Raw genomic sequence first — 26,265 nt, 5'->3', positions numbered from 1 at the left:
GGACACTGGCCCTAGCACACACACAGATGCCTTGCACTTGTGTTTGTTGCCTAGGTTCGTGGCAGGTGGAATATCTCTCTCTCTCTCTCTCTCCCTTTTCATTGTTTCGGGGGCTTTCAAAGAAAGTGTGGAGGAGTAACCCATTCCCTAGAAGCAGCTTCTGGCGGGTGGTTGTGTGGGTGCTGGGGGTTTTGCTGACAACCTTGGGGGCCTCCGTGTGCTTTGAGAAGGAGATGAGGGTCAGCGTTTCCCGTCGGAGCTGGGCAGGGTCCTGCGTTTGTAACTCTGGGGATCCTTTTCCAAGAAGAGATGTTGTGTCCGGCCGGCGTGGCTCAGTGGTTGAGCGTTGACCTATGAACCAGGAGGTCACAGTTTGATTCCCGGTCGGTTGGGGCACATGCCCGGATTGCAGGCTCGATCCCCAGTGTGGGGCGTGCAGAGGCAGCCAATCCATGATTCCCTCTCATCATTGGTGTTTCTCTCTCTCCCTCTCCCTTCCTCTCCGAAATCAATTAAAAGAATTTTAAAAAAAAGGAGTTGTTTTGCTCCAGAACACTTGCCCACAAAGGCCCCTCTGTGAGATGAGGCGAGCTATTGTATTAGAAATCTGGCGTTGCCCCCGCCCCAGGCCCTCCCCTGCACAGCAGCCGGGGGCAAGGAGGCACATGGGTGCCACACTGGACTTCTGGCCCCGGCCCTACCCCTCCGGAGTCCCAGCAGCCGGGGACGGACCCCCGCCCGTGTCTCGGAAATCTCTGCGGCCTTCTGGACGCTCATCAGTAAAGCCTTCGGTGAACACTTCCTGCTCTAGTCACTAAAGAACACTAAATGGAGGCCACATTTCTAAGCAGCAGGAGTAGCCACTGCCCGGCCGGCGTGGCCCAGTGGTTGAGCGTCGGCCTAGGAACCAGGAGGTCACGGTTCGATTCCCTGTCAGGGCACAGGCCCGGGTTGCGGGCTCAATCCCCAGTGTAGGGGGCGTGCAGGAGGCAGCCGATCTATGATTCTCTCTCCTCATGGATGTTTCTCTCTCTCTCTCTCTCTCTCTGTCTCTCTCCTCTCTCTCTCTCTCTTTCTCTCTATCTCCCCCTCCCTCCCATCCACTCTCTCTGAAAAGCAATGGGAAAAATATCCCCTGGTGAGGAAAAACAAAACAAAACAAAAAAGAGAGAGAGACTCTACTCATCAAGGCTCATTTGTATTTTGTCTTTTTGAGAAAAATGCTTACAGGATTCTTGTCACATGGGGGGGGGGGCGGTTTGCTCCTGGCAGACAAAAGCTCCCAAGAGCAACGCCCCCTCCCCCCAGGAGACGGGGGAGCGCTGTGTGTCTGAGGCCCTCCTCCAGGGCGGTGTGCCCCTGGGCCGTCAGGAGGGTGACCCCTGGGGCCAGTCTTCCCCGCTGCCAGGCCTGGCTCTCCTTCCTCTCCTTCCCCTCGCTGAGTGAGGCCCGAGGCTGCCCAGCGGGACGGACATGGGTCAGGAGACCCCGGGCTGGCGATCCGCAGCTCCCTGTCCCTCTCCCCAGCCCTGCCCTCGGGGTCCCCGGGAGTCACAACCTGCCACGCCAGCTTTTGGGATCTACCGGGGCCAAGTGGCAACTGTCCCCCCATCTTTTTTTTTTTTTTTTTCAAATATATTTTTACTGATTTCAGAGAGGAAGGGAGAGGGAGAGCGAGAGAAACATCAGTGATGAGAGAGAATCACGGATCAGCTGCCTCCTGCACGCCCCCCTCCTGGGGATCGAGCCCACAACCCGGGTGTGTGCCCTGACCGGGGATCGAACCCAGACCTCCCGGTTCATAGGTGGACGCTCACACGCGGAGCCGCGCCCGGGCCGGCCGGGCTGTCCACCATCCTTTGGAACTGCTCCTGCGCCGCGCTGGCTCCGGCCGTAAGAGACGCTTTAAATGGGGAAGCGGCGGCGCTGTCACCGGCGGCTTCCCGGCACCAAGTAGGTCAGGGTGCTGTCACAGTTCCGCCGGGATCGCAGGTGAGTCACCGTGCGTGTGGGGAGCCACGGGTCTCGTGCACAGTTGCAATCTGGTTACGTAGCCTGCCTTGTGAAAACTGAGGTCTGCCGGCGTCCTCCAGCCCCCCCCCCCCCCCCGCCTCCCCCCAGCACAACCACGGCCAAAACAGCCATCAGAGGGCTGGCTGGCCGCCCGCAGGGCCCACAAGAGGCTGGCCCTCCCTGCTGGCTGGGAAAGCTCTGTCCCCTTCCCGCTTCACTGGTAGGAAAAGCCACGTCCTGGGGAGCACAGTGGTTAGCGCCATTCCTGGTCAAGGGCATGTACCTGGGTTGCAGGTTCGATCCCTGGTCCAGTCGGGGCTCCTGCGGGAAAGAAACCTGGTGACCCATTGATGTGTCTCTCTCACATGGATGTTTCTCTCTCTCTCTTCCCCTCCTTCCCTCCCTTACACTGTCTCAAAAAAAAAAAAAATCAATGGGAAGAATATATATATATATATATATATATATATATATATATATATATATATCCTCGAGTGAGGACTAACAAAATAATAAACCGTTTTTTAAAATGTGAATTGCAGAGAACTATCAGATCATGTTTTAATACAAATTTATCCCAAATATTTGCATGGGACATACTTATAGAGAACATGTGCTGTTTCTCTGAAATTCAGATTTCACCAGAAAATCCTGTATCTTCTATCGGACATCCCTCGCTTCTTAAAAACGTTTCTTTCTCTTACTCCGAACCCGGCTCGTTCCCGTCCGAGCAAAACGCCAAAGTCATAGGGAATGCCAAGTTCGGTGGCAGTAGTTTTATTTCTAGTCCGAGACGGCGAACGGCTTTCCCCGGCCGGTGAACATGATGGCGGCCCGTGTATAATTACTGTTTCTTCTCTTTGTGGAGCCTGCGGTGGGGTGCTCAGCCCTGCGCAGGGTGATGCCCCCCCGAGGACCGGCCTGTGCCCGGAACCCCCCACCCCCCATGCCCACACCTTCCATACGCAGGCATCTCACTTCATTCCTCTCGCCACAGGGCCTAATTATACAAAGAGTTTCTTGCTTGCCCGCATTCACACCTCACTCCTATCTGTGACGGCCCTTTTACTTTATATTTTTGTAATGTTTTTCTTGATTTCAGCGAGAAAGGGAGAGAGAGAGAGAAGGATAGAAACATCAGCGATGAGAGAGAACCATGGATCGGCTGCCTCCTGCACGCCCCCCACTGGAGATCGAGCCCACAACCCGGGTGTGCGTCCTTGGCCAGGAATCGAACCGTGACCTCCTGGTTCACAGGTCAGTGCTCAACCCCTGAGCCACGCCGGCCGGGCACAGCTGGAAAGTGTAGACATCTGAGGATCAGTGGCAAATGGGGAAATGAGTTCAGTTCTCACAAGGCAGGAAGAAAATGACCCTGTCACAGTGTAGAAGCTGCAACTTTGCTTTTGGGGTGGGGGGCTCCCCAACGCATCCCTGCCCAGACCCCCGGGTTCCTCGGGATCTTACAGATGAAGCAGGACGTGGCCTGGGATGGCGTTTTGGACTTGCCTTCAGAGGGCGTCTGGCTCTGACGCCAGCAGTAGCTCTAGCTGTGGGTGGCTGGGCTGATTCCCGCGGCCCCGGGCGCCCTGAGCAGCCAGCACCACCAGCGAGAGCCGGGGCGCTTCCTTCTCCCGAAACAAGCTCCAGCAGACAGGAGAACAGAGCCCGCAGCAACGTGGTTGGAGCTCACGGCGCCGTTTGGCCAGCCGCTGGGAACGGAATCAAAGCGAAAGGGAACAGGATAGGGGGCTGGGTCAGCGGGCCTGCTGCCCAGAGGGAGAGAGCAGGCCCAGCCAGGTGGCTTAGTGGTTGAGCATTGACCTATGACCAGGAGGTCACGGTTCGATTCCTGGTCAGGGCACACGCCTGGGGTTGCAGGCTTGATCCCAAGTAGGGCGCGTGCAGGAGGCAGCTGGTCCATGATTCTGACTCATCATGGATGTTTCTCTCTCTCTCTCCCCCCTTCCTCTCTGAAATCAATAAAAATATATTCAAAAAAATAAGTGGGGAAAAATATCCTTGGGTAAGGATTAACAACAACAACAACACAAAGAAATAAAATAAAGAAAAAATAAAAAAAACCACATTTTAAAAAAGGATACACACATACACACACTATGAAATGATTGATACAAAGTCCTGGTGACTTTTTTTTAAAAAAGTATATATATATTAAATATATTAAATAAAAATATTAATTTTAAAAATACAAAATATATTGCAACCTGTGCATGTGCCCTGACTGGGAATCGAACCGTGACCTCCTGGCTCGTAGGTTGAGCCACACCGGCCAGACCCGGTGACTTTCTCGGTTCCCTTGGCGCCCTTCACTGGCATGGAGGGACGATACGGGACGGATGTCGGCGGGTGGCACCGTGCGGGCCGGCCTCTGCCGCGCTTCACCCCCCACACGGACACTGAGCGGCTCTGAGGGCACAATGGGTGTCCGGGGCGGCCTCATTCAGCCAAACCGCCCTCAGCACGAAGACAGAGGCCACGGGCAGATCCCCTGCCGCGGGCCAGGCCTCGGACAGCCTCGCTGCTGTGAGCCCTTTGAATGCGCGCTTCGAACCAGACGATTGAACGTCAACATCCAGCCGGCACGGGAGTGAAGAAGCGTTCAGAGCTTGGTCGAAGACGGGGGGTGAACCTCCAGTCTGTTTAAATGTACAGCCCGGCCGGCGTGGCTCAGGGGCTGAGCGTCAACCTAGGAACCAGGAGGTCACGGTTCGATCCCGGTCAGGGCACAGGCCCGGGTTGTGGGCTCCATCCCCAGTAGGGGGCGTACAGGAGGCAGCTGATCCATGTTTCTCTCTCATTATGGATGTTTCTCTCTATGCTCCCCTCCTGTCTCCCTTCCTCTCTGAAATCAATAAAAAAAGATCTTTAAAAAATTAAGAAAGATTAGCCACCTCTGTGGATTATAGCAGCAACGTGAAGTATGAATGATATAAACCTTACAAATGGTGGTCTGACTTCGGGAAATCCCTGGGTGGGGGAGGGAGAAGCCTGGCACACAGATAAAGTCCTCGTCTTTATAACAGCACAGTCGAGGGTGAAAATGCTGTTTGAAAGGTGAGGGCTCCTGCCCAGTTTGTGTGGCTCCGTGGTTGAGCATTGACTATGAACTGGTTCAACTCCTGATTAGGGCGCACGATGCCCAGTAGGGGGGCGTGCAGGAGGCAGCCCATCCATAAATCTCTCTTGTCATTGATGTTTCCCTCTCTCTCTCCCTCTCCCTTCCTCTCTCTCTAAAAACCTATTTTTAAAAAACATATTAAAAATAAGGAATGAGTGCTGAGTTTAGTTAGATATCATTAAAAAAACCAAAAAAAAAAAAGATGAGAACCCTGACTTCAAGGTTCCTCACAATATGTGCGTTACCTTCCCGGCAGCCTTTTGAAACACCATCTCCCACAGCGAAGAAACGCGTCTCTGAACTTCAATGGGGTGTGTTTTCTTCTCATTCTCTGTTTTGCTGTCACGTCTTCGCTTCCCTTTCTTTGTCCATCATGGAAAAAAAAACGCCGCTCGCTCGCCAAATGCTGAGTGTGCGGTGGGGGACACCTGGTGCGCTGGCATGGGGAAGGTGAGGAGCGTTGCCATGGAAACGGAGCAGGTGAAGGGATGCAGGATCCGAGGTGAGATGTGGCTGAGGAAGGCCGCTGGGAGGAGACGCTCAGGTGAGGCCCAGATGCCGGGCCGGAGGCAGGCGGCCAGGGGCCAGGCTGGGGGGTGCTGCGCAGCACAGGGCGGGGCCTGTTCCGGGAACAACAGAGGCCTTGTGTTGGGGTGCCCTGCTCTGTTGGTACTCGAGCAGGTGGTGCGCCCACTGCACCATCCTGTCCCCGCTCTGCTCTTCATGCCTTGGACTGTGTCTTTGTTTTTCTGCCTACCTAACCAGCTTTTAGGACTGTCTGGAAGATGCTCAATGAAAGTATAAAGCTAGACGAATGGATGAATGGATGAATGAAAGAATGGATGGATGGATGAATGAATGAATGAATGAATGAAGGAAGGAAGGAAGGAAGGAAGGAAGGAAGGAAGACTGGACACATTGAGGGTGTCGGGTTCATGACATACCACAATGTATGCCATGAGCTGCGTTTTATGTTTCATTTTAATATTTTAAAAATAGATTGCCTTGCCCAGCTGGCCTGACTCAGTAGTTGAGCGTCGATGATAGAGAAACAGGTCGGCTGCCTCCTGCACGCCCCCTACTGGGGATGAAGCCGGCAGCCTGGGCATGTGACCTGACCAGGAATCGAACCCTGACCTCCTGCTTCATAGGTGATGCTCAACCACTGAGCCACACGGGCCGGGCCAGCCTGTGGTTTCTGACCAGGTGGGTACGGGATATATTGTCTCCGTTCCTCCGGAGCCGGTCATTTAAGCATCCTGTCTCCCAGGCAGGGCACCTCCTGGTTTGGTCCCTGGCTACTTCCCTCTTCCCGTGCAGGTCTCGGCCACCTGTCTGGAGTGGTCCTCACACATGTAAGCAGTGTCGGTGCACACACACACACACACACACACACTGTACCATACAGACCCATAAACACACAAACACACACGGTGTATCACAAAGACACACAAACAACACATGCTACACACATGTGCATACACATCCCCCCCACACACACACACCACATAACAGGCTACACACTCACACATACACACATCAGCCCGCATCCACGTCTAATCAATCTAAAGGTCTCCATAACTCATTTTCTCAAATGTCTGCCTGCCTCTTCTCATTCCTGCTGTCCTGGCTGCAGCCATCACTGTCTCTCCCTGACCTGAAATACTATTATCGTTTCCACCAAATGTAATTTAAATTGCTCCTAATGGAAGGGTCTGAGACGGGCGGTTAAATCCAGCATCCCCCTCTGCGGTGCCCAATCTGTGTCTATTGTGTTTTCAGCTGGCCCTGGCCCTCTCTCCCCCATTTTTGGATTTGTATAAAATAGAAATCTGAGGCATTTATTTATGTGAGGTCCATTAAAATATCTCAAACCACTTGGCAGTGCATAAATTTGCAACTGTGTCAAGTGAGCATCTAGCCATTGCTTTGGGGGGTCAGGCACATGGGTGACCCCACCTAAGGGTCACTGGTGAGTCAGCTGTGTTTGTAGTAACGTGTATTTTTTATTGATTTCAGAGAGGAGAGAGAGGGAGAGATAGAAACAGCAATGATGAGAGAGAATCATTAATTGGCTGCCTCCTGCTCGCCCCCTACTGGGGATCGAGCCCACAACCTGGGCATGGAATGGAACCCGGGACCCTTCCGTCTGCAGGCTGACGCTCTATCCACTGGGCCACACTGGCTAGGGCTGTTCCTGGCCCTGGTTGGCATGTGTCCCTCGAGTTGTTTGAAGTAATATTGCAAGTGTCCCCTGGACCATGACGAGAGCTGGTAGCACGAGGAGTGATACAGTGAGATCTACCCCCACCACATCCTCTCCTGGCCCAGGCACCCTGGACATCTCCACACACATCACCTGATCTCATCTCCTCAGGAACCACAAACGGGAGGCGTCGTTTCCACCCTCACTTTGCGGAAGTAGACGTTAACTAACCTGCCCAGGCGTTGGCAATGGGAGGATGAGAACGCTGGCCACAGCTGCTCCAGTTTGAGTGTCCTGGTGATCCGGCACCTGGGGCAGCGCCTATAGGGTCAGCGCTGGGGCAGTGTCTATAGATCCAGGACCTGCGTCAGTGCCTACAGTTTCAGCACCTGGGACAGTGGCCGGTGGGTTCAGCACGTGGGACAGTGCCTATAGATTTAGCACTGGGGGCAGCGCCTATCGTTTCAGCACCCAGGACAGTGTCCCGTAGATTCAGCACCTGGGAGAGTGTGAGTGCAGCACCAAGGGCAGTGGCTATGGATTCAGCACCTAGGACAGTGTCTGGACTCCGCCCCTAGTCCAGTGGCTTGTAGATCCAGCACCCAAGACAGTGTGTATTCAGCACCAAGGACAGAACCTACGGGTTCAGGGCCTGGGACCCCACCTGCTTTTCTGTTCCCGACAGGAAGGAGCAGGAGGTGGGGTATGGGCGTGACTATACCGTGGCGAGGTTGGGTTTGTAGCCACAGGCCGGGAGGGTGAAGACCCTCATTAGATGCATGCCTCTCTCTCCTACTGGAGCTCGGCTGTCCCCTGTTCTTGCATTACCGTTGCTCCTTGGGGTGAGCAGCACCCCCACCCACCTGCTACCTGACCGCCAGTCTGTTGTCCATTGACCTGGGGACATACCTAAGCCCTCACTGGGCAGAAAACAAACACACAGGTAAGACCGAAGCTTGACGATGAGGAAGCGTTTCCATTAAAATGACGTTCTCGTTTGAGCATTTCTCTGCGTTGCTCGAAGACTCCAGATCTTAGCTTTTCCTTTAGTTTTTAACTTAACTTTTATTGTTGAAAGTATGACAGCTGTCCCTATTTCCCCCCGCATGGACCTCCTCCACCCCAACCTCCGGTGTCACTTGGAAGAGGGTCTCATGAGCTATGTAGAAGGGCGTGCTAAGTTTCCTCAGTGTACGGGGATTTGTAAAGTTATCTGCCGAACCCAACTGCGGCATGGCCAGAGAGCATCGTCCGTGCGATTTAACCCTTGGACTTTTTTGTGTGATATGCTTCACATCCCAAAATATAATCAATCTTTTTATCTTTAAATAACCTAAGTACTGTATTGCCACCCATTGTCATAGAAAAGCTCTGTTGGTAAATATTTTTTAAAAGGTTCCGTGTGCCCTGAAAACATTTGGTAGTCGTCAGCTCTTGAGAGTATAGAATCCTGTATGTCCTTTGGGTGAAGTGTGTCAGCGGCAAGGTCAAGTCTTTTCTGCCCCTACGCCTATGACGTGTGATTTCATTATTACGAAGCACTTCTCTTCGTCGCTGGTGAGTGCCCTCGGCCTCAAAGCCTGTTCTGTCTGACAGTCACAGGCCACAGCAGCTTTCTGCTGATTGCAATTTGCATAGTGTGTTCCTTTCCTACCGCTTTAATTAAAAATTTTTGATATCAGAGAGGAAGGGAGAGGAGAGAGAGAGATAGAAACATCAGTGATGAGAGAGAATCATGGATCGGCTGCCTCCTGCACACCCCACACTGGGGATCGAGTCTGAAACCCAGGCATGTGCCCTGACTGGGAATCAAACTGTGACCTGGTTCATAGGTCAATGCTCAGCCACTGAGCCCACCGGCCAGGCGCCTACCATTTAAATTTCAGCTTTTCTGTATCTGTACCTTGTAGACATCTTCCACAGACAGAGCATTCGTGAATTGTTGTCCTCGGTCTGCCAATTTATTGCTTTGAACTGGAGCATCTGGTGTCTCCACATTTAATTTAATTAGTGGCACATGTAGGTTAGGGCCACCCCTCTCATCTTGGGCTTGCTCCTCGCTTCACATCTGCTTCCTGCCCCTCTCGTTTATTACCTCCTTTTGCATTCCTTTAAAAAAAAAATCAGCTTTTGGGAAATATGTCAAGAATTCAACCACTTCTCACCACCCCACGGCTGCCGTCCTCACCCGGACCATCCCCCCACCCCCACCCCCAGCAGGAGCCCGCAGCCTCCTGACTCATCGCCTCGCCTCTCTCCTGCCACCCACTCCCCACCCGCCCTCGGCCATCTGCTCTCGGAGCAGCAGCCAAAGTCAGCTTCTTACCGTGGAAGCTCCCTCATGCTAGGCCTCGGCTCAAAAGGCTGCCACGCGCCCTGGCCCGTGTGGCTCAGTGGATAGAGCACCGGCCTGCGGATTGAAGGTCCCGGGTTCAATTCCGGCCAAGGGCACATGCCTGGGTTGTGGGCTTGATCCCCAGGAGGGGGCATGCAGGAGGCAGCCGATCCACGATTCCCTCTCATCATCGATGTTTCTATATCTCTCTCTCCTTCTCTCCCTTCCTCTCTCTCTCAAATAAAATAAATAAAAACATATTTTTAAAAAATTAAATGGGGTAGTAACCAAAAGCAAGTATTCTAGGAGAGAAGCACGGGGGGGGGGGGCGGGGGGAGAGAATACTTAGACGTGAGGAACGCATAGAAAGACCACCTGCGGTCCGGGGACTAACCTGGCTGGATCGACACCGCGCTCCCTGTGCTGGTTCACAGGGAATCCCGAGTGAGGCACTCGGCAGGGCCGCCATTCTGAAGCCAGCTAGCCGGGGGTGGGGGGTGGTGGAGGGAAGAAGAAAATAAAGTGGACGAGTCGGGCGTGCTTGTTGGCGCCGCTCCAGGAATTCACACGGTGACTCTTAGGACAACGGGCTCCGAGGAGAAGGTGGGAGTGAGCGGAACCGATCGCAGGGCGAGCCCCCGGGACCTGTGTCCTTTGCAGGTCACGTGGCCGTGGAGGAGCCCGCAGGCCTGAGCAGGGGCTGCAGAGTGGCAGGAGCCCAGGTGCGTGCTGACCTAGGAGAACATGGCGCCAGGTGAGCTCGCCAGGTGGGCACAGCCAGGTGGCTCAGGCTGACGGCTGGCGCTTAGAAAGGAGTCCGGCCCGGCCGGCGTGGCTCCGTGGCGGAGCGTCGACCCATGAGCCAGGAGGTCACCGGTTCAATTCCCGGTCAGGGCACAGGCCCGGGTTGCGGGCTCCATCCCCAGTAGGGGGCGTGCAGGAGGCAGCTGATCCATGATTCTCTCTCATCATGGATGTTTCTCTCCCTGTCCCTCTCCCTTCCTCTCTGAAATCAACAAAAATATTTTTTAAAAAGAAGACATTCTGACACGCGCATTCCCACGCAGATGAACCTTGAAGACGTGATGCTGGGCTGACTAGGCCCCTCACAAAAGGACACGTGTGACACACGTTGCCTCTGGGAGGTTCCCAGTGTCGTCAGCATCAGCCACAAATGCACAACAGCAGTCGCCAGGGGCCGGGGAGGTGACGGGGAGTTGGTGTCCAATGGGGGCCGGGCTTTCGTTCGGGGAGGATTTTAAAAATTCTGGAGATGGACGGTGCGGGGGGGCTGCCCAGCAGCAGGAATGCCCCTAATGCCACCACGTTGTACACTCACAAAGGCAGAACGGTGAGTCGCGTGTTACGTCTGTGTCACCACAATAAGGGGGAGGAAAGGCTGAGAGGCAGCGTATCGCGATGGGGTTTGGTGGGAGGTTAGAAACGGCTGTGGGCTGTGGACGGTGGCAGGTAGGTGCCAGCTAACCCGAGGAACGGTGAGAAGCCCCCGGAGGTAGGGGCCGGTGGCCGGCCGGTGGGCAGGTGTCTGCAGCAGCGGTGTGGCCGCGGGCGGTCGGCCGAGCCCCACAGGCAGCCTCCCCGCCGCCCGAGGGTGCGAGCATAACGAGCGTCTCCTCTGGTTTGTCCCCAGGCGGAGGTGACGCGCGAACCGACTCCCGGGCGCGGCCGCGGGGCCTGGACGGAGGGGAGAAGGCAGTCTCTTAGTTGGTGCCGCAAACATCAGGTCCAACCATTTCCTTTTTAATGCATTCTCATTGTTGATAGTTTCACCCATATCTCCCCTTTTCCCCCTTCCCTTCCATCCTCCAGTGATTTCATTTTAAAAATAATATTTTTATTGATTTCAGAGAGGAATGGGGGAGAGAGAGAGAGAGAGAGAGAGAGAGAGAGAGAGAGAGAGAGAGAGAAACATCAATGCTAAGAGAGAATCATGGACCGGCTGCCTCCTGGTGGTCCATGAGCCTGGCGACTTCGGCTGTCAGGATTTAACGTCTGGCATGGGAGTCAGGGCGTTGTCCCAAACCCAGCCCGGAACTTCATCCCAGCAGACCTCGCCGGTGTGGCTCAGTGGATGGAGCGTCAGCCCCCAGGACTGACGGGTCCCGGGTTCGATTTCCGGTCAAGGTCACGTACCTCGGTTGCAGGCTCGATCCCCAGCCCTGATGGGGGCCCGTGTGGGAGGCAACCAGTGGATGTGTCTCTCTCACATCGATGTTTCTCTCTCTCTCTCTCCCCTCCCTTCCACTCTCTCTAAAAATCAATGGAGCCCTGACCGGTGTGGCTCAGTGGATAGAGCGTCGGCCTGCGGACTCAAGGGTCCCAGGTTCGATTCTGGTCAAGGGCATGTACCCTTGATGTTTCTCTCTCATCGATGTTTCTAACTCTCTCTCCCTCTCCCTTCCTCTCTGTAAAAAAATCAATAACATATATATATATATATTTTTCTTTTTTTTTAACTAATAATCAACGGCAAAGTAACGTCGGATAAGGACTAACAACCTATGTGTATGTTCCCGGCAGGCGGGAAGGGCTCGCGTGCTCCCAGGCGCACGGCCACGCCCGTGACCCCGCTCTCCCGTCTCCCCGCAGATGGATGGTTTCTAGCCTGCTCCCCAACCCCACCTCGGCCGAGTGTTGGGCGGCCCTTCTGCGCGATCCCATGACTCTTGATATGGACGCAGTCCTGTCAGACTTTGTTCGGTCCACGGGGGCAGAACCGGGTCTGGCCAGAGACCTGCTGGAAGGTAGGCGTCCTCCCCGCGCCCCCACCCCCCTCTCGGGAGCCACCGCCGCCCACCCCGGGCGAAGGGGAAGAGGTCTCTTCCTGGGCAGCCGCGGCACGTGGACTCTAGAATGTAAGAGAAGGCGATGGTGGGGACGTGATTTCTGCTATTTTTAAAATATAGTTTTATTGCGCTGACCAGTTTGGCTCAGTGGATAGAGCGTCGGCCTGCGGACTGAAGAGTCCCGGGTTCGATTCCAGTCAAGGGCATGTACCTTGGTTGCAGGGCACATCCCCAGTAGGGGGCGTGCAGGAGGCAGCTGATGGATGTTTCTCTCTCATCGATGTTTCTAGCTCTCTATCCCTCTCCCTTCCTCTCTGTAAAAAAAAATCAATAAAATATATATTTTTTAAATAAATAAATAAAATATATTTTTTATTGACTTGAGAGAGGAAGGGAGAGGGAGAGAAACATCCATGAGGAGAGAGAATCATGATCGGCTGCCTCCTGCATGCCCCACACTGGGGATGGAGCCCGCAACCCAGGCATGTGCTCTGACCAGGAATCGAACCGTGACCTCCTGGTTCCTAGGTCGCCTGACGCGCAACCACGGAGCCACGCCGGCCGGGCCACCTCCCGTCCTTTCTCGTCCACAGGCAAAAACTGGGACCTGACGGCCGCCCTGAGCGACTATGAGCAGCTCCGGCAGGTGCACACCGCCAACCTCCCGCACGTGTTCAACGAGGGCCGGGCCCCCAAGCCGCCGGAGCGCGCGCCCGCCCAGCCCGGGCACAAGGCGGAGCGGGCCTGCCTGCCGAGACAGGACGACATCGCCCAAGGTGCCCGCCGAGGGTCCCAGCCCGGCCGCCGGGCCCCCCGCTGTCTCCCCCCACCCAGTGCCTGAGCCCCGGAGTCCGCCTCCTTCCCGGGCGGTCCCAGGGAGAACCCCTTCCAGGGCCCGGGTTTCCCGTATTAAACTCAAAAGACAAAGGAACACTCGGAGCAAACATCTAAAGGAAAATTGGGGCCTGGCCAGCGTGGCTCAGTGGATAGAGCGTCGGCCTGCGGACCAAAGGGTCCCGGGTTCGATCCCGGTCAAGGGCACGTACCTTGGCCACAGGCTCCTCCTCAGCCCATGCAGGAGGTAACCCATCGCTGTGTCTCCCACATCGATGTTCCTCTGTCCTTCCCTCTCCCTTCCACTCTCTAAAAATCCACAGGCCCGATCCCCAGTCGGGGGTGTGCAGGAGGCGGTGGGTCCATGATTCTCTCTCATCATATTATTGATTTTCTTATTAAGACTATCCTAATCGCTTGGGTTTTCTAACTCTATAGTCCTCGCATCTGAAATAATTACACATGCTTTCTATTTACACAACGAAATCCATGTGTCTCCTGTTGCATTAGGTCACACACACACACACGTGCCCGCATGCACACTCACTCAGTGCACATACACACACACACACATGCACGCACGCACACTCACACACCCGCCCAACTGTGGTGACTGAGCGTTGAGTTTGATTCTGTTCGCCGGGCCCCGGCGTCCCAGCCGAATTAGAACCCCAGTATTCCCCCGCCCTCTCCCCCCACAGAAAAGCGCCTGTCCCGGGGCATCTCCCACGCCAGCTCTGCCATCGTGTCCCTGGCGCGGTCCCACGTGGCCAGCGAGTGCAGCAGCGAGCAGTGCCCCCTGGAGATGCCCATCTACACCTTCCAGCTGCCGGACCTGAGTGTGTACAGCGAGGACTTCCGGAGCTTCATCGAGCGGGACCTGATCGAGCAGGCCACCATGGTGGCCCTGGAGCAGGCGGGTGAGCGGCCACCCACGCCCCGGGACCGCGGCTCAGGCCTCACTGACAACAGAGAGCAGGAGAGACGCGTGTGGCCCTGGCCGGTGTGGCTCAGTGGTCAGAGTGTCAGCCCACGCACCGCAGAGTTGCGGGTTCAATTCCCGGTCCTGGTTGGGGTGTGTGTGGGAGGCAACCAATCAATGTGTCTCTCTCCCATCAATGTTACTCTCTCTCTCTCCCCCTCTCCCTTCTCCTGTCTAGAATTAAAAAATAAAAGAAAGAGGGAGTAGCCACAATGCCCCACCTTCCCCTGAGGTTCTGGAAACCCTCTAGCCAGTTTGGCTCAGTGGATAGAGCGTTGGCCTGCGGACTGAAGGGTCCCGGGTTCGATTCCCAGTCAAGGGCACATGCCCAAGTTGGGCGTGCAGGAGGCAGCCGATCCATGATTCTCTCTCATCACGGATGTTTCCCTCTCTCCCCCTCTCCCTTCCGCTCTGACATCAGTAGAAATACGTTTTTAAAAGAACGCGCACTAAAGCGAGCTTCTGCCGCACGCAGGTCGCCTGAACTGGTGGTCCACCGTGTGCACCAGCTGCAAGCGGCTCCTTCCTCTGGCCACGACCGGCGACGGGAACTGCCTCCTGCACGCCGCCTCCCTGGGTAAGCTCCGCGGCGTGGACGGGACGGGACGGGACGGGGGCAGCGCCCAGGCCTGCTCTGGGCATTGGTGAAGCACAGACACCGGCTCAGTAGAGCCACGCGCGTCGCTGCCATCTGGAAGAGTCCCCGGCATTCCCGGCTGTTCCTGCCAAGTGCCTGGCAGGGTTAGGGGTAGGGGGTGGGGGTGGGGGGCGCGAGACATAGCAAACACACGAGGAAAGACCTGTCGGGATGGGAGGAGGCCTGAGTGGAACTGCCGGGATGGAGATCTAGAGAAATCAAAGGGGACTTCCTGGAGGAGGCGGGGTTTTACTGAGACTCGAAGAACTTGAAAGCATGAGAAAGAGGCCCAGCCGGCGTGGCTCACTGGTTGAGCATTGACCTATGAACCAGGAGGTCACGGTTCGATTCTCGGTCAGGTTGCGGGCTTGTCGGAGCATGCCGGAAGCAGCCAATCAATGATTCTCTCTCATCATTGATGTTTCTCTCTCCCTCTCCCTATCTCTGAAATAAATAAAAAAAAATATATTTTTTAAGAAGGGGACATTCCAGGCAGGGAGCCCACATGGGTACAGCAGGAAGGCGGGAATTCACAGGGCACGTGGAGGCCGGGAGTGCTGCGGGAACCGCACAGAGACGGATGGGTTAGCTCTGTGCGAGCAGATGTGCGAGGTTAAGTCTCGGTGGCGGGCACCCCCTCCCGCGTGTCCCCCTCCTCACGCACGCCCCGCCCCCGCCGCAGGCATGTGGGGCTTCCACGACCGCGACCTGGTCCTGCGGAAAGCTCTCTACACCATGATGCGGACGGGGGCCGAGAGGGAGGCCCTGAAGCGGAGGTGGCGCTGGCAGCAGACGCAGCAGAACAAGGAGGTGGGTGCCCGCCACCCCCACGCCCCCCAGGACCCCTGCCTCATCCGGGCACAGCCGTGGGCGGGGGAGTGGGGAGCTGGGCCCCAAGGCCAGGTCTGTCCCTGAGCTCAGGCGGAGCAGTGGCTTCTGGGACGAGTAGGGCACCCCCAGCCTCAGAGGTGGACCCACTGAGGATGAGCCCAACCAGTGAGCGGTTCCCAGCGTGGGCACACCCCCCAGGGGGGCAGTTTGATGTTTAAGGGGGGCAATTCAAGAAGGCGTTATTCACAGTGAATGTCTTATGGTTCGAGGGGCCTCGTGGACAGCCTATACATATATGGTGACATATTTTTGCATCTCAGTTCTCTGTTACATGTTTTGAAACTTTATTTGCTATTTTTTCATATCCCTTCACATTATTATTATTTTTTTAAACACTTCCTTAGTGATCTCTTCCTCAGTCCGTCCCCTGTCCTTTCGTCCTTCTGTTTTTCTCTCTCATGGATGCCATGTTCTTTGGCAGCTGGTTTAGACCAAGTTCATGGCCTCTGAGGCTTCCTCCACGTGAAGGGGAGCTCGCTTTTTGAATAATGAGAATTCTGTGTCACGGGGGTGGGGGGGGGGTTAGGATGTTAGAGATGCTTAGCTGGGGCATGGCCAGAACGAGGCTGGGAGCCGCTGGCCCAACCCTAACGCAGTGAGCACGCGTCCACTCCCACCAGCGAATCATGCAAACCCACCGTCCTCGCTCTCAGAGGTCACCACCCTGCTGGGCCCTGCGGGGGGCGGCTTCAAGGCCACGTGCAGCCCCGTCTGTGCCCACGGCCGCGCCCCGCAGTGTGGAGACGCCCAGGCGCCCTGAGCACACGCACGCTGGCACGTGGCCGTCCCTGCGGGCGGGATCTGCCTGCCGCGTTGGCCCTTTAGACGTGTTCATGGCCGGCCCAGGCCTCGCGCCGGTGCAGGCCACCCCCCTTGGTGCTGGGTGGACCCCCAACGGCACTGAAATGAGAGATGGGGGTTCGGAAAGCTGTTGTCAGACGTGGGGACAGTCGGTGGCCACTCACAGGTGGGCTTGCACCGAGCCGGGAGGTCCCGCGGGCTGCCCGGCGGACCTGGCCGGGGAGGGAGAGGGGCCGCCCCCCGTGACCCCGCGTCCTGTGCCAGTCAGGGCTGGTGTACACCGAGGACGAGTGGGAGCGCGAGTGGACGGAGCTGCTCAAGCTGGCCTCCAGCGAGCCGCGCACGCACTTCAGCAAGAACGGCGGCGGCTCGGGTGGCGGGTAAGTGCGGGCCAGGGCGGCGGGGGGACCGGTACCAGGGAGCACGTGGCACCCCAAGATCGGGGGACACGGAAACCCCGGCCTCCAGATGCTAGATTCTACTCGGGGATGAAGGTCTCAGAGCCTGCTCTGCCCCGAGCCGGGATGTGAGCCCGGGCAGGGGCTGGGAGGGCCATCCTGTCACTTCCCCTCCTTCGCTGAGGGCCGAAGTCCAGGCAGCCTTCTTGCCGCCCCCGTCCATGGGGGTATTTCTTAGAAAGCCCCTCAGCCCTGGCTGGTGTGGCTCAGTGGATAGAGTGTCGAGTGTCGGCCTGAGGACTGAAGGGTCCCAGGTTTGATTCCCGGTTAAGGGCACATGCCTGGGTTGCAGGCTCGATCCCAGTAGGGGGCGTGCGGGAGGCAGCTGATCCATGATTCTCTCTCATCACTGATGTTTCTATCTCTTTCCCTCTCCCTTCCTCTCAGAAATCAATAAAAATTAAAAAATTAAAATAAAAGAAAGCCCCTCAGACCTCGGTAGCCACGGCCCCAGCGGCCCGTCAGCCACGCGGGGGCGGGCCTCACCCCTAGCGTGAGGATTGAGCCCACCTGCTAGAAGCAGAGGGAGCCGGGAAACCAGCCTCTCTCCTGCCCCTGCTGTGTCCTCCCTAACGGACCCAAAGAGCCGCCCCGCCCCCGTGTTCCCACGAGCTCTGCGTGGCTGCCTCTGCCACCAGGAAGCCCTCCAGGCTGAGCGGGGGTGGAGGGCAGGGACCTGTGCGTTTGTCATCAGCTGGGAGCGTGGGAGGAAGATGGCCTCGGGTGGCGCGCTGGCCAGGGTCCGTGGAGGTCCGGTCGGAGGGAGGTGTCCGGTCTCCAGCACGCCCCGCCCCGCCCCCCATCGGCGCAGTGACAGCTGGCCTTCTCCGTCCCGCAGTGTGGACAACGCCGAGGACCCCGTGTACGAGAGCCTGGAGGAGTTCCACGTGTTCGTCCTGGCCCACATCCTGAGGAGGCCCATTGTGGTCGTGGCCGACACGATGCTGAGGGACTCGGGCGGAGAAGGTGGGTCCCCGCGTCACAAAGCGGGAGAAATCCAGGGGGGCCTCCTGGAGGAGGCGGGCTTTTACTTGAAGAACTTGAAAGTGTGCAGAGGATGCGGCGGGGCTCAGTGGTTGAGCGTCGTCCTATGAACCAGGGGGTCACGGTTCGATTCCCGGTCAGGGCTTGATCCTCAGTCGGGGGCGTGCAGGAGGCAGCTGATCCATGATTCTCTCTCATCATGGATGTTTCTCTCTCCCTCTCCCTTCCTCTCTCTGAAATCAATTTAAAAAAAAAACAAACATATGGAAACTGAAGCCCCTCCAGGAACGCCTTGGAGGAACCGGGGTCCCCGTAGCCCCTGCGGGGTGAGGGTGCCGTCCACGCGGTCCCTGCCGGCTCCCCACACCCTCACCGTGTCTGTGTCCACAGCCTTCGCCCCGATCCCGTTCGGAGGGATTTACCTGCCCCTGGAGGTGCCTCCGAACCGCTGCCACTGCTCCCCGCTGGTCCTCGCCTACGACCAAGCGCACTTCTCCGCCCTCGTGTCCATGGAGCAGCGGGACCAGCAACGGGAGCAAGGTAGGCCCGCCGCCACCGCCCGCCGCCACGGCGACAAGGCCGCGCACGGGCACGGTGGGCTACCGCGGCGGCGAGGGGCTGGGACCTCCCCGGGAAGCACGCCCCGCGTTTCCCAGTCGGGGCACATGCCCAGGTTGTGGGAGGCAGCCGGTCCATGACTCTCCCTCATCGCGGCTGTTTCTCTCTCTCTCCCTCTCCCTGTCCCCCCTAAACACTGGGCACTGGGAAGCGTAGCCAGGGGTGGGTAGGCCTCTCCTGACGCCCAGGTGCACCCACAGAAACGGCCTCAAGCCGAGTATTGTTCTAGACCCCTGGTCGGCAAACTCGTGAGTCCACAGAGCCAAATACCAACAGCACAACGATTGAAATTTCTTTGGAGAGCCACATTTTTTAAACTTAAACTTCTTCTAACGCCACTTCTTCAAAATAGACTCGCCCAGGCCGTGGTATTCTGTGGAAGAGCCACACTCAAGGGGCCAAAGAGCCGCATGCGGCTCTCGAGCCGCGGTTTGCCGGCCACTGTTCTAGAACAAAGGCTTCCCTTTTCCCCTGCTGGAAAGAGCCACGGTGTTTGTTTACAACGTGTCCTCGCCCCTGGTCGGTGTGGCTCAGTGGATAGAGCGTCAGCCTGAGGACTGAAGGGTCCCGGGTTCGATTCCGGTCAAGGGCACGTACCTCGGTTGCAGGTTCGATTCCCAGCCTGTGCCATGGTCGGGGCACATGCGGGAGGCAGCCAGCCCATGCCTCTCTCACATGGATGTCTCTCTCTCTCTCTGTCTCTCCCCCTCCCTTCCATTCTCTCTAAAAAAAAAAAAAAAAATCAATGGGAAAATGTCCTCCGTGAGGAGTAACAACCACAAAATTGTGGCCTTTGGCTCCGTGTCCTGGACCCTGGGGTTCGGCCGGCTGAGTGGGGGCTGGAGTGGGGGCCTTTCCCCGGGATGGCACGTCCTCCTTAGCAACACCAGAGGGCAGCCTTGAGTCGGTGCGATGGCGGTGCCCTGCTGCTGTGCCCAGCCTCGGATTCTGCTTGTTTATTGGCCTTTTGTTCTGCCAGGAATCCGGGGGCCTGACACCGGGGGCCTGGCCGGCCCCTGGAGGGTGGGGGGGAGGGAGAAGGAGGCGGCAGGCCCAGGGCAGGGGCGGGGCCTGGGGCTCGCTGACCCCCAAGGCTCACCTGTGCCTGGATCCGGGCCAGGCCACATCTGGCCGCCAGGGGAGGGCTCGCCCTGAGAGAGGGGGCCCAGGCCCCGGGCTGTGGGCTCAGCCGCCTTCCCCACCTGCGGGGGTGCCGCCGCATCTGCTTCCCAGGCGGGTGCGGGGACAGGAGGGTGCACAGGCCTGCGCCTGCCCCCACGCCCGCGAGGGGCCTTTTTTGTGCCCTGTTTTCCCCGGGGAGAGGAAGACGCACGCCCCCTCCGAACACAAACCGTGGGAAGTCCCCACACAGCTCCGTCTGGAGAGGGGAACGCCGGTGCTGGCGGAGTTAAGGAGACGCCTGTGTGCGTCCTCGGGAAACCCCGGAACCCGGCCGCCGGGTCCTGCGATCCTGGCGCCCCGGTGGGCACAGGTGTTGTCTGGCTCCCTCGGCTGGACTTAGTCACGGAGACATCTGGTCTTGGAACTCCCTTTCCCGCGCCCCCTGGGGCTGCGGGGCGGGAAAGGGGAGGTGGGGGCTCTCGCCTCGCCTCCAGCCGCCCTGGGCCCCCTGGCACCGCGGCTCTGTCTTCTGTTCCAGCCGTGATCCCGCTCACGGACTCGGAGCACAAGCTGCTGCCGCTGCACTTCGCGGTGGACCCGGGGAAGGACTGGGAATGGGGCAAGGACGACAGCGACAACGCGCGGCTGGCGCAGTAAGCCCTGCCCTGCGCCCCCTCCGCCCCGCCCCAGACCCTCCCGGCCTGCGCCCCGGCCTGCGCCCCGGCTGCCCCCGCGCCTCCCCGACAGCCGGCGAGCCGCTCACGGTTCACTCGGCGTCTTCCTTCGCTGCAGCCTCATCCTGTCGCTGGAGGCCAAGCTGAACCTGCTGCACAGCTACATGAACGTGACGTGGATCCGGATCCCCTCGGAGACGCGGGTGAGCCTGGCGCGCGGGCCCAGGAGGCGACCGTGCGCACGCGGCCCCTGGGCTGGGCGCCTAGCAGAACCGACGCTTCCTCCCAAACACGGTCCGGGTGGGGCTCGCCTGCCCCGGGGCTACGCCGGGGACCCCACCCCCGGCCCAGCCTTGCAGGGAACCCCCGACCCCCAGACTCTGGCGGGACGAACTTCCGGCGGTTCCCGTGCGCGTGGGTGCGCGCTCCTGCCAGGGGATTTATTTTTCTCCTGCGTTTTTCCCGGGAGAGAAGACACACGCCCACTCCGAAAACAAACCGTGGGCGAGTCCCCGCACAAACGAGGTCTGCGAGATGCGGACCAGGTGCTGCGCGGGGCGGTGCTCATGAGACGCCACGTGCGGGTCCTTGGGGAGCCGGGGACCCCGCGCTGGTCCTCCGCGCGCGCGCCCCGCGTCTCTTCCCCGCTTTAGAGGGAGTCGCTCTAAGTATCTGACTGACGATGTTTTGTTAGCTCAGGAGTGAATCCCCAGGGAAAGGGACTTGTTTAAAAAAAAAAAAAGAAAAGAAAAGAAAGAAAATGTGCCAATACTTGCTCCTCCCAGACTTCGGATTATTGGTCGTAAAGCGGGGATGGTGTTCAAGGCGGTATCGGGGCCCAGGACACCGGGGCGCTGCTCCTAGCGCTTCCACACTTGAACCTTTACCTGTATTTTAAAAATATTTTCTATTGGTTTTGAGAGAGAGGAAGGGAGAGGGAGAGATAGAAACATCCATGATGAGAGAGAACCATGGACCGGCTGCCTCCTGCACGCCCCCTACTGGGGATCGAGCCCGCAACCCTGGCCGGTGCCCTGAGCGGGGATCGGACTGGGGACCGCTCGGTTCATGGGTCGACGCCCGGCCCTTTACGGGTATGTAATCCGCACAGCGGGCAGGTACGACACCCGTTTCCCCGCCGGTACACGTGACGGTCGGTCGGTGGCAGCCTGGCTCCCGGGTTCTGCGTGCCCGTCACGTGCCCGCAGTCCAGACCTAGAATCCGGAGGCTCTGGGGCTGGGCACACTCGGTTCCGCAATGAGGAGGGCCAGGCCGTGGTGACCCCACGTCCGACGCGGGGCCCTGAGCGAGCAGACAGGCAGGCGAGGGCCCTTCCCGCCCTCGGGCACCTGAGCCCCTGAGTTCCCCAGAGCTGCCCTGGGGCTCGGACCGGGATGCCCGCGGGCCCCACGGTAGCCAGCGCAGGGCAGGGACAGGGTCTCTCGTGGGTCCCGCGCGGGGACAGCTCCTCTCTGACCCTCCTCCTGCCCCGCCCTCCCTGTCCGCCTCCCCCGCTCCCCGTTCCACAGGCCCCGCTGGCGCAGCCGGAATCCCCGACGGCCTCGGCGGGCGAGGACGTGCAGTCCCTGGCCGACTCCCTGGACTCGGACCGCGACTCGGTGTGCAGCAACTCCAACAGCAACAACGGCAAGAACGGCAAGGAGAAGGAGAAGGAGAAGCCGCGCAAGGACAAGGACAAGGACAAGGCCCGCGCGGACTCCGTGGCCAACAAGCTGGGCAGCTTCAGCAAGACGCTGGGCATCAAGCTGAAGAAGAACATGGGCGGCCTGGGCGGCCTGGTGCACGGCAAGATGGGCCGCGCCGGCTCCGCCAACGGCAAGAGCGGCGGCGGCGGCGGCGGCGGGGACGCGCCCGAGCGCGCCAAGGACCGGAAGGCCAAGTCGCGCAAGGGCAGCAAGGAGGAGTCGGGCACGTCGGCCAGCACCTCGCCGTCGGAGAAGACCACGCCGTCGCCCACGGACAAGGACAAGGCGGCGGGGGCGTCGCCGGCGGACAAGGGCGGCGGGCCGCGGGGCGATGCCTGGAAGTACAGCACCGACGTCAAGCTGAGCCTCAACATCCTGCGCGCCGCCATGCAGGGCGAGCGCAAGTTCATCTTCGCCGGCCTGCTGCTCACCAGCCACCGGCACCAGTTCCACGAGGAGATGATCGGCTACTACCTGACCAGCGCGCAGGAGCGCTTCAGCGCCGAGCAGGAGCAGCGCCGCCGCGAGGCCGCCGCCGCCGCCGCCGCCCCGGCCACTGCCAAGCGGCCGCCCCGCAGGCCCGAGCCCGAGGGCGCGCCGGGCGCCGAGCGCGCATCGCCAGGCCCGCCGGCTGGGCCGCCCACGCAGCTGGTGCTCAAGTTCAAGGAGCGCCCGAGCCCAGGGCCAGCGACGGGCACGCGGGCGGCGCGCGCAGCGGCTGGCGGCACGGCCTCCCCGGGCCCTGGGGGCGCACGGCGCGCCGGTGCCAGCGGACCCGTCCCCGGGCGCAGCCCCCCGGCGCGCCAGAGCGTCATCCACGTGCAGGCGGCAGGCGCGCGGGACGAGACGTGCGCCCCGGCTGTGGGCGCGCTGCGGCCGTGCGCCACGTACCCGCAGCAGAACCGCTCGCTGTCCTCGCAGACCTACAGCCCCGCGCGCGCCGCCGCCCTGCGCACCGTCAACACCGTGGAGTCGCTGGCGCGCGCCGTGCCCGGGGCCCTGGCGTGCGCGGCGGGGGCGGCCGGCGCGGCCGAGTCCAAATCGCAGACCTACACCAACGGCTTCGGCGCCACGCGCGACAGCCTGGAGTTCGCGGACGCCGACGCGCCGGCCGTGCGCTCGAACGGTGAGGGTGGCCGCGGCGGGCCGGGCCCGGCGCAGCAGCGGTGCCAGCGGGAGAACTGCGCCTTCTACGGGCGCGCGGAGACCGAGCACCTGTGCTCCTACTGCTACCGGGAGGAGCTGCGGCGGCGGCGCGAGGCGCGCGGGCCCCGGCCCTGAGCGCGCGCCCCGGGAAGGACCGCTTCCCATGCTCTCGGTGTCTTTCTTGTACGCGCCCTGGTCACCCGGAAGGCCGGCCGGCGACCCGCGTGTCAGCGCCGTGTACGTGCGTGTCGGGTCCCACGTTCCTACTGGTGCCTGAACCTACACTGACCCACTCAGGTAGTAGACGGATAGGAGACAAGTCATACCGCCGGCAGTGGGTGCGCGCTCGCATCCGCCTCGCCCCGTGGACACTCACAGCCATGGCAAGAGTATTTTTGTTCCGAAATAAAGGAAATTTGCAGCCCTTTGTTTTTAGAAGGGAGTGTTTTACATGCTTTTATTTTATTTTTTTTCCCTTTTTTCCTACATCAGCCACCGACCTCTTCCATGCAGTGGTCACGTGTGTGCGCGCTCGGGGACCACCCCGGATGGAGAAGCAAAGGCGCGGTGGCCGCTCCGTGGTGGGCGCCACCTGCTTCCCCGCCCGGGCCCCTGGAGGAGGGGAGGCACCTGGCCTCGTTCCCTGTGGCCCTGTAGGCTCCATCTCATAAGCAAAGCCTCCTCCCAAAGGGCCTCCCACCCACCCCACACCCCACCCCCACCCCCGCTCGAGCACCACTCACACTGCCATCCGGGCCTCGGGCGCCGCCGTCAGCATGGGCACCGGAGGACAACCTACCTCGCAGAGCGCGGTGAGGTGTGGCGATGGCCCCCGGGATGGGCAGCGCAGGCGGCGGCAGCTCCAAAGACTCCTTGGGTCCCGAAAGCCAGGCTCTGAACTGCCCACCTCTGAGCGAAGGTGCCAGCCTGCTGCCCCCTTTCTCCTCCGAAGACTCTTCCGTGGAGGCCTGTGGCCGGTGCCCGGGGAGAGAGGCGGGGCATGGAGCCTCCGGTCACTGTGGAGGCTGCTCTGACACCAGGCTGCGCCTCTTTCTCCGCGCGCCCCCCCCCCCCCAGCCTCTGTCTGGGTTCAGCCAGGTACAGGGCAGCCATTCCTATGGGGTGGGGTGGGGGGGGTCCCCATCCACGGGCCTGGGGTCCCCCTGCCCGTGGCTCCATACCACATGGAGGGGGCAGCACCCTCCCTGAGCGACCCCTTTTTTTGGTGCCTCCTATATTTCTTGAAGAAAAAAACAACAACAAAAAACAAACAAAAAAATGTGTCCTTAGCTAGAGCCCGTTTTGTGCAGCAATATGCAGCCTCTTGCGCCCCAGATTACCTCTGGAGATCTCGCCCCGGGTCCAGGACACAGCGTCCGCCCTGCCTCCCTGAGGGGAGCCCTCGTGTCCACAAGAGACGGAGAAGACGGGGCAGTCCTCGCCGGGGAGAGAAGGCTCAGGGGAGCCTCTTCCCGGGGACCCTCCCGCAGGAGGTGCGCCGAGGGTGCCCTCAGGAAGGGCAGAAGGCGGACCATCTCGCCATCGGAGCCAGCGTCTCCTCCAGAAAGGACGCTTATCCCGGACATAAAGAGCAGCAAAAAAATTATATATATATACACACACACACACACACGGGGAGGGGATTATTTTTTACTTGTTTGAAGAATTATAATAAACTAATTTGAGTATCTCCTGTGAGTAATTCTTTCTTGTTTTTTTTTTGTTTGTTTTTAAAATATATTTTATATTGATCTCAGAGAGGAAGGGAGAGGGAGAGAGAGAGAAACATCCATGAGGAGAGAGAATCACGGATCGGCTGCCTCCTGCACGACCCCTACTGGGGGTCGGGCCCGAAACCCCGGCCTGTGCCCTTGACCGGGAATGGAACCGTGACCTCCTGGTTCCTAGGGCGAGGCTCAACCACGGGGCCACGCCGGTGGGGCGGGCAATTCTTTTCTTGTTCTCAATGATTCCACGGCACGTGCACTGCTCCGTAACTTTACTCACGCGTGGCATCAGTGGTTCCCGAGACTAAGCAAAACGGCCTGTGAAATGGAGTGTTTTTAACACATTCTTTCTGGAAGGGTTACTTTTCATGCTGAATACTTTCCACGCGCGGCCATTAGGAACCATCCTGTCCTCGGGCTGTCCCTGGCGTTGCTGGGGTTCCGTTTGTTACTCAGAATAACAACGACAACAAAAGGCGTTTGTCTTTTTAAATCTGTCACCGAGAAGGTCTGTGGCAGCTTGTTGGACCGACTCTTCACGTCGCTGCTGTTCCGGTCCCTCTTCCTGTGACGTCACACCCACAGCTGTGAGGTCACCGGAAGGGGGGCGGCGCCGGAGACGGCTACACTGTGCATTCCGGAAACCAGACTCACACACGCACAGCATCAAGGAGGCAGGAAGCAAGTTCTTGCTTGTTTTTGTTTCTCATTTTTTTTTAAATATAAAAACAGCCAACCAGAATTTTCCAAAACGGGCTATGCAAATATTGTGTCTTTCTCATGTTCTCTGCCAGGTTCTTGAAAACACACACACACACACACACACACACACACACAAAGGTAAGCTGAGAATCAAACCCGTCCATTGGAATAAGAGAGGAAAACCTTCAAAATCAGGCAGTGTAGGTATTATCAAATAAAGGTGACCTGGTCTCTCTCCTGGAATTTCAAAGTCACCCCAGCCCCAACCATATCTGACAGATGTGCCAGGAATAAGAGCCTGAGATCTAGCGGCAGGCCACCCCTGGGCTCCTTCCACTCTAGGCTCCTCCCACTATGCGGGCTCCTCCCAGTCTTTGGGCTCCTCCCACTCTAGGCTCCTCCCACTCTAGGCTCCTCCCACTCTAGGCTCCTCCCACTATGCGGGCTCCTCCCAGTCTTTGGGCTCCTCCCACTCTAGG

The 26,265-nt window shown here is 58.8% G+C and overlaps 1 protein-coding gene across 1 annotated transcript; it reads left to right on the top strand.

The window, feature by feature from the left end:
- Nucleotides 1-12,310: 12,310 nt before the first annotated feature.
- On the top strand, nt 12,311-23,807 carry OTUD7A (OTU deubiquitinase 7A). The gene is made up of 11 exons (XM_054713345.1): nt 12,311-12,461; nt 13,097-13,279; nt 14,039-14,257; nt 14,795-14,896; nt 15,639-15,766; nt 16,913-17,028; nt 17,945-18,072; nt 18,481-18,630; nt 20,369-20,483; nt 20,623-20,707; nt 22,035-23,807. Exons 1-11 carry the CDS (start codon nt 12,311-12,313, stop codon nt 23,490-23,492), a joined length of 2,835 nt encoding a protein of 944 aa, XP_054569320.1. The 3' UTR covers nt 23,493-23,807.
- The last annotated feature ends 2,458 nt before the right edge of the window (nt 23,808-26,265 follow it).

The sequence above is a fragment of the Eptesicus fuscus genome, chromosome 25 (genome assembly GCF_027574615.1).
Source record: "Eptesicus fuscus isolate TK198812 chromosome 25, DD_ASM_mEF_20220401, whole genome shotgun sequence".
Taxonomy (NCBI): Eukaryota; Metazoa; Chordata; class Mammalia; order Chiroptera; family Vespertilionidae; genus Eptesicus; species Eptesicus fuscus.
This window is presented reverse-complemented; position numbering and strand designations above follow the sequence as displayed.

Bases quoted from the DNA above. Each gene is read 5' to 3' on its own strand.
- OTUD7A (XM_054713345.1), top strand. From the start codon at position 12,311: ATGGTTTCTAGCCTGCTCCCCAACCCCACCTCGGCCGAGTGTTGGGCG. The intron at 12,462-13,096 runs GTAGGCGTCCTC...TCTCGTCCACAG, and splicing joins GGCCAGAGACCTGCTGGAAG to GCAAAAACTGGGACCTGACG. The intron at 14,897-15,638 runs GTAAGCTCCGCG...CCCCCGCCGCAG, and splicing joins CCTGCACGCCGCCTCCCTGG to GCATGTGGGGCTTCCACGAC.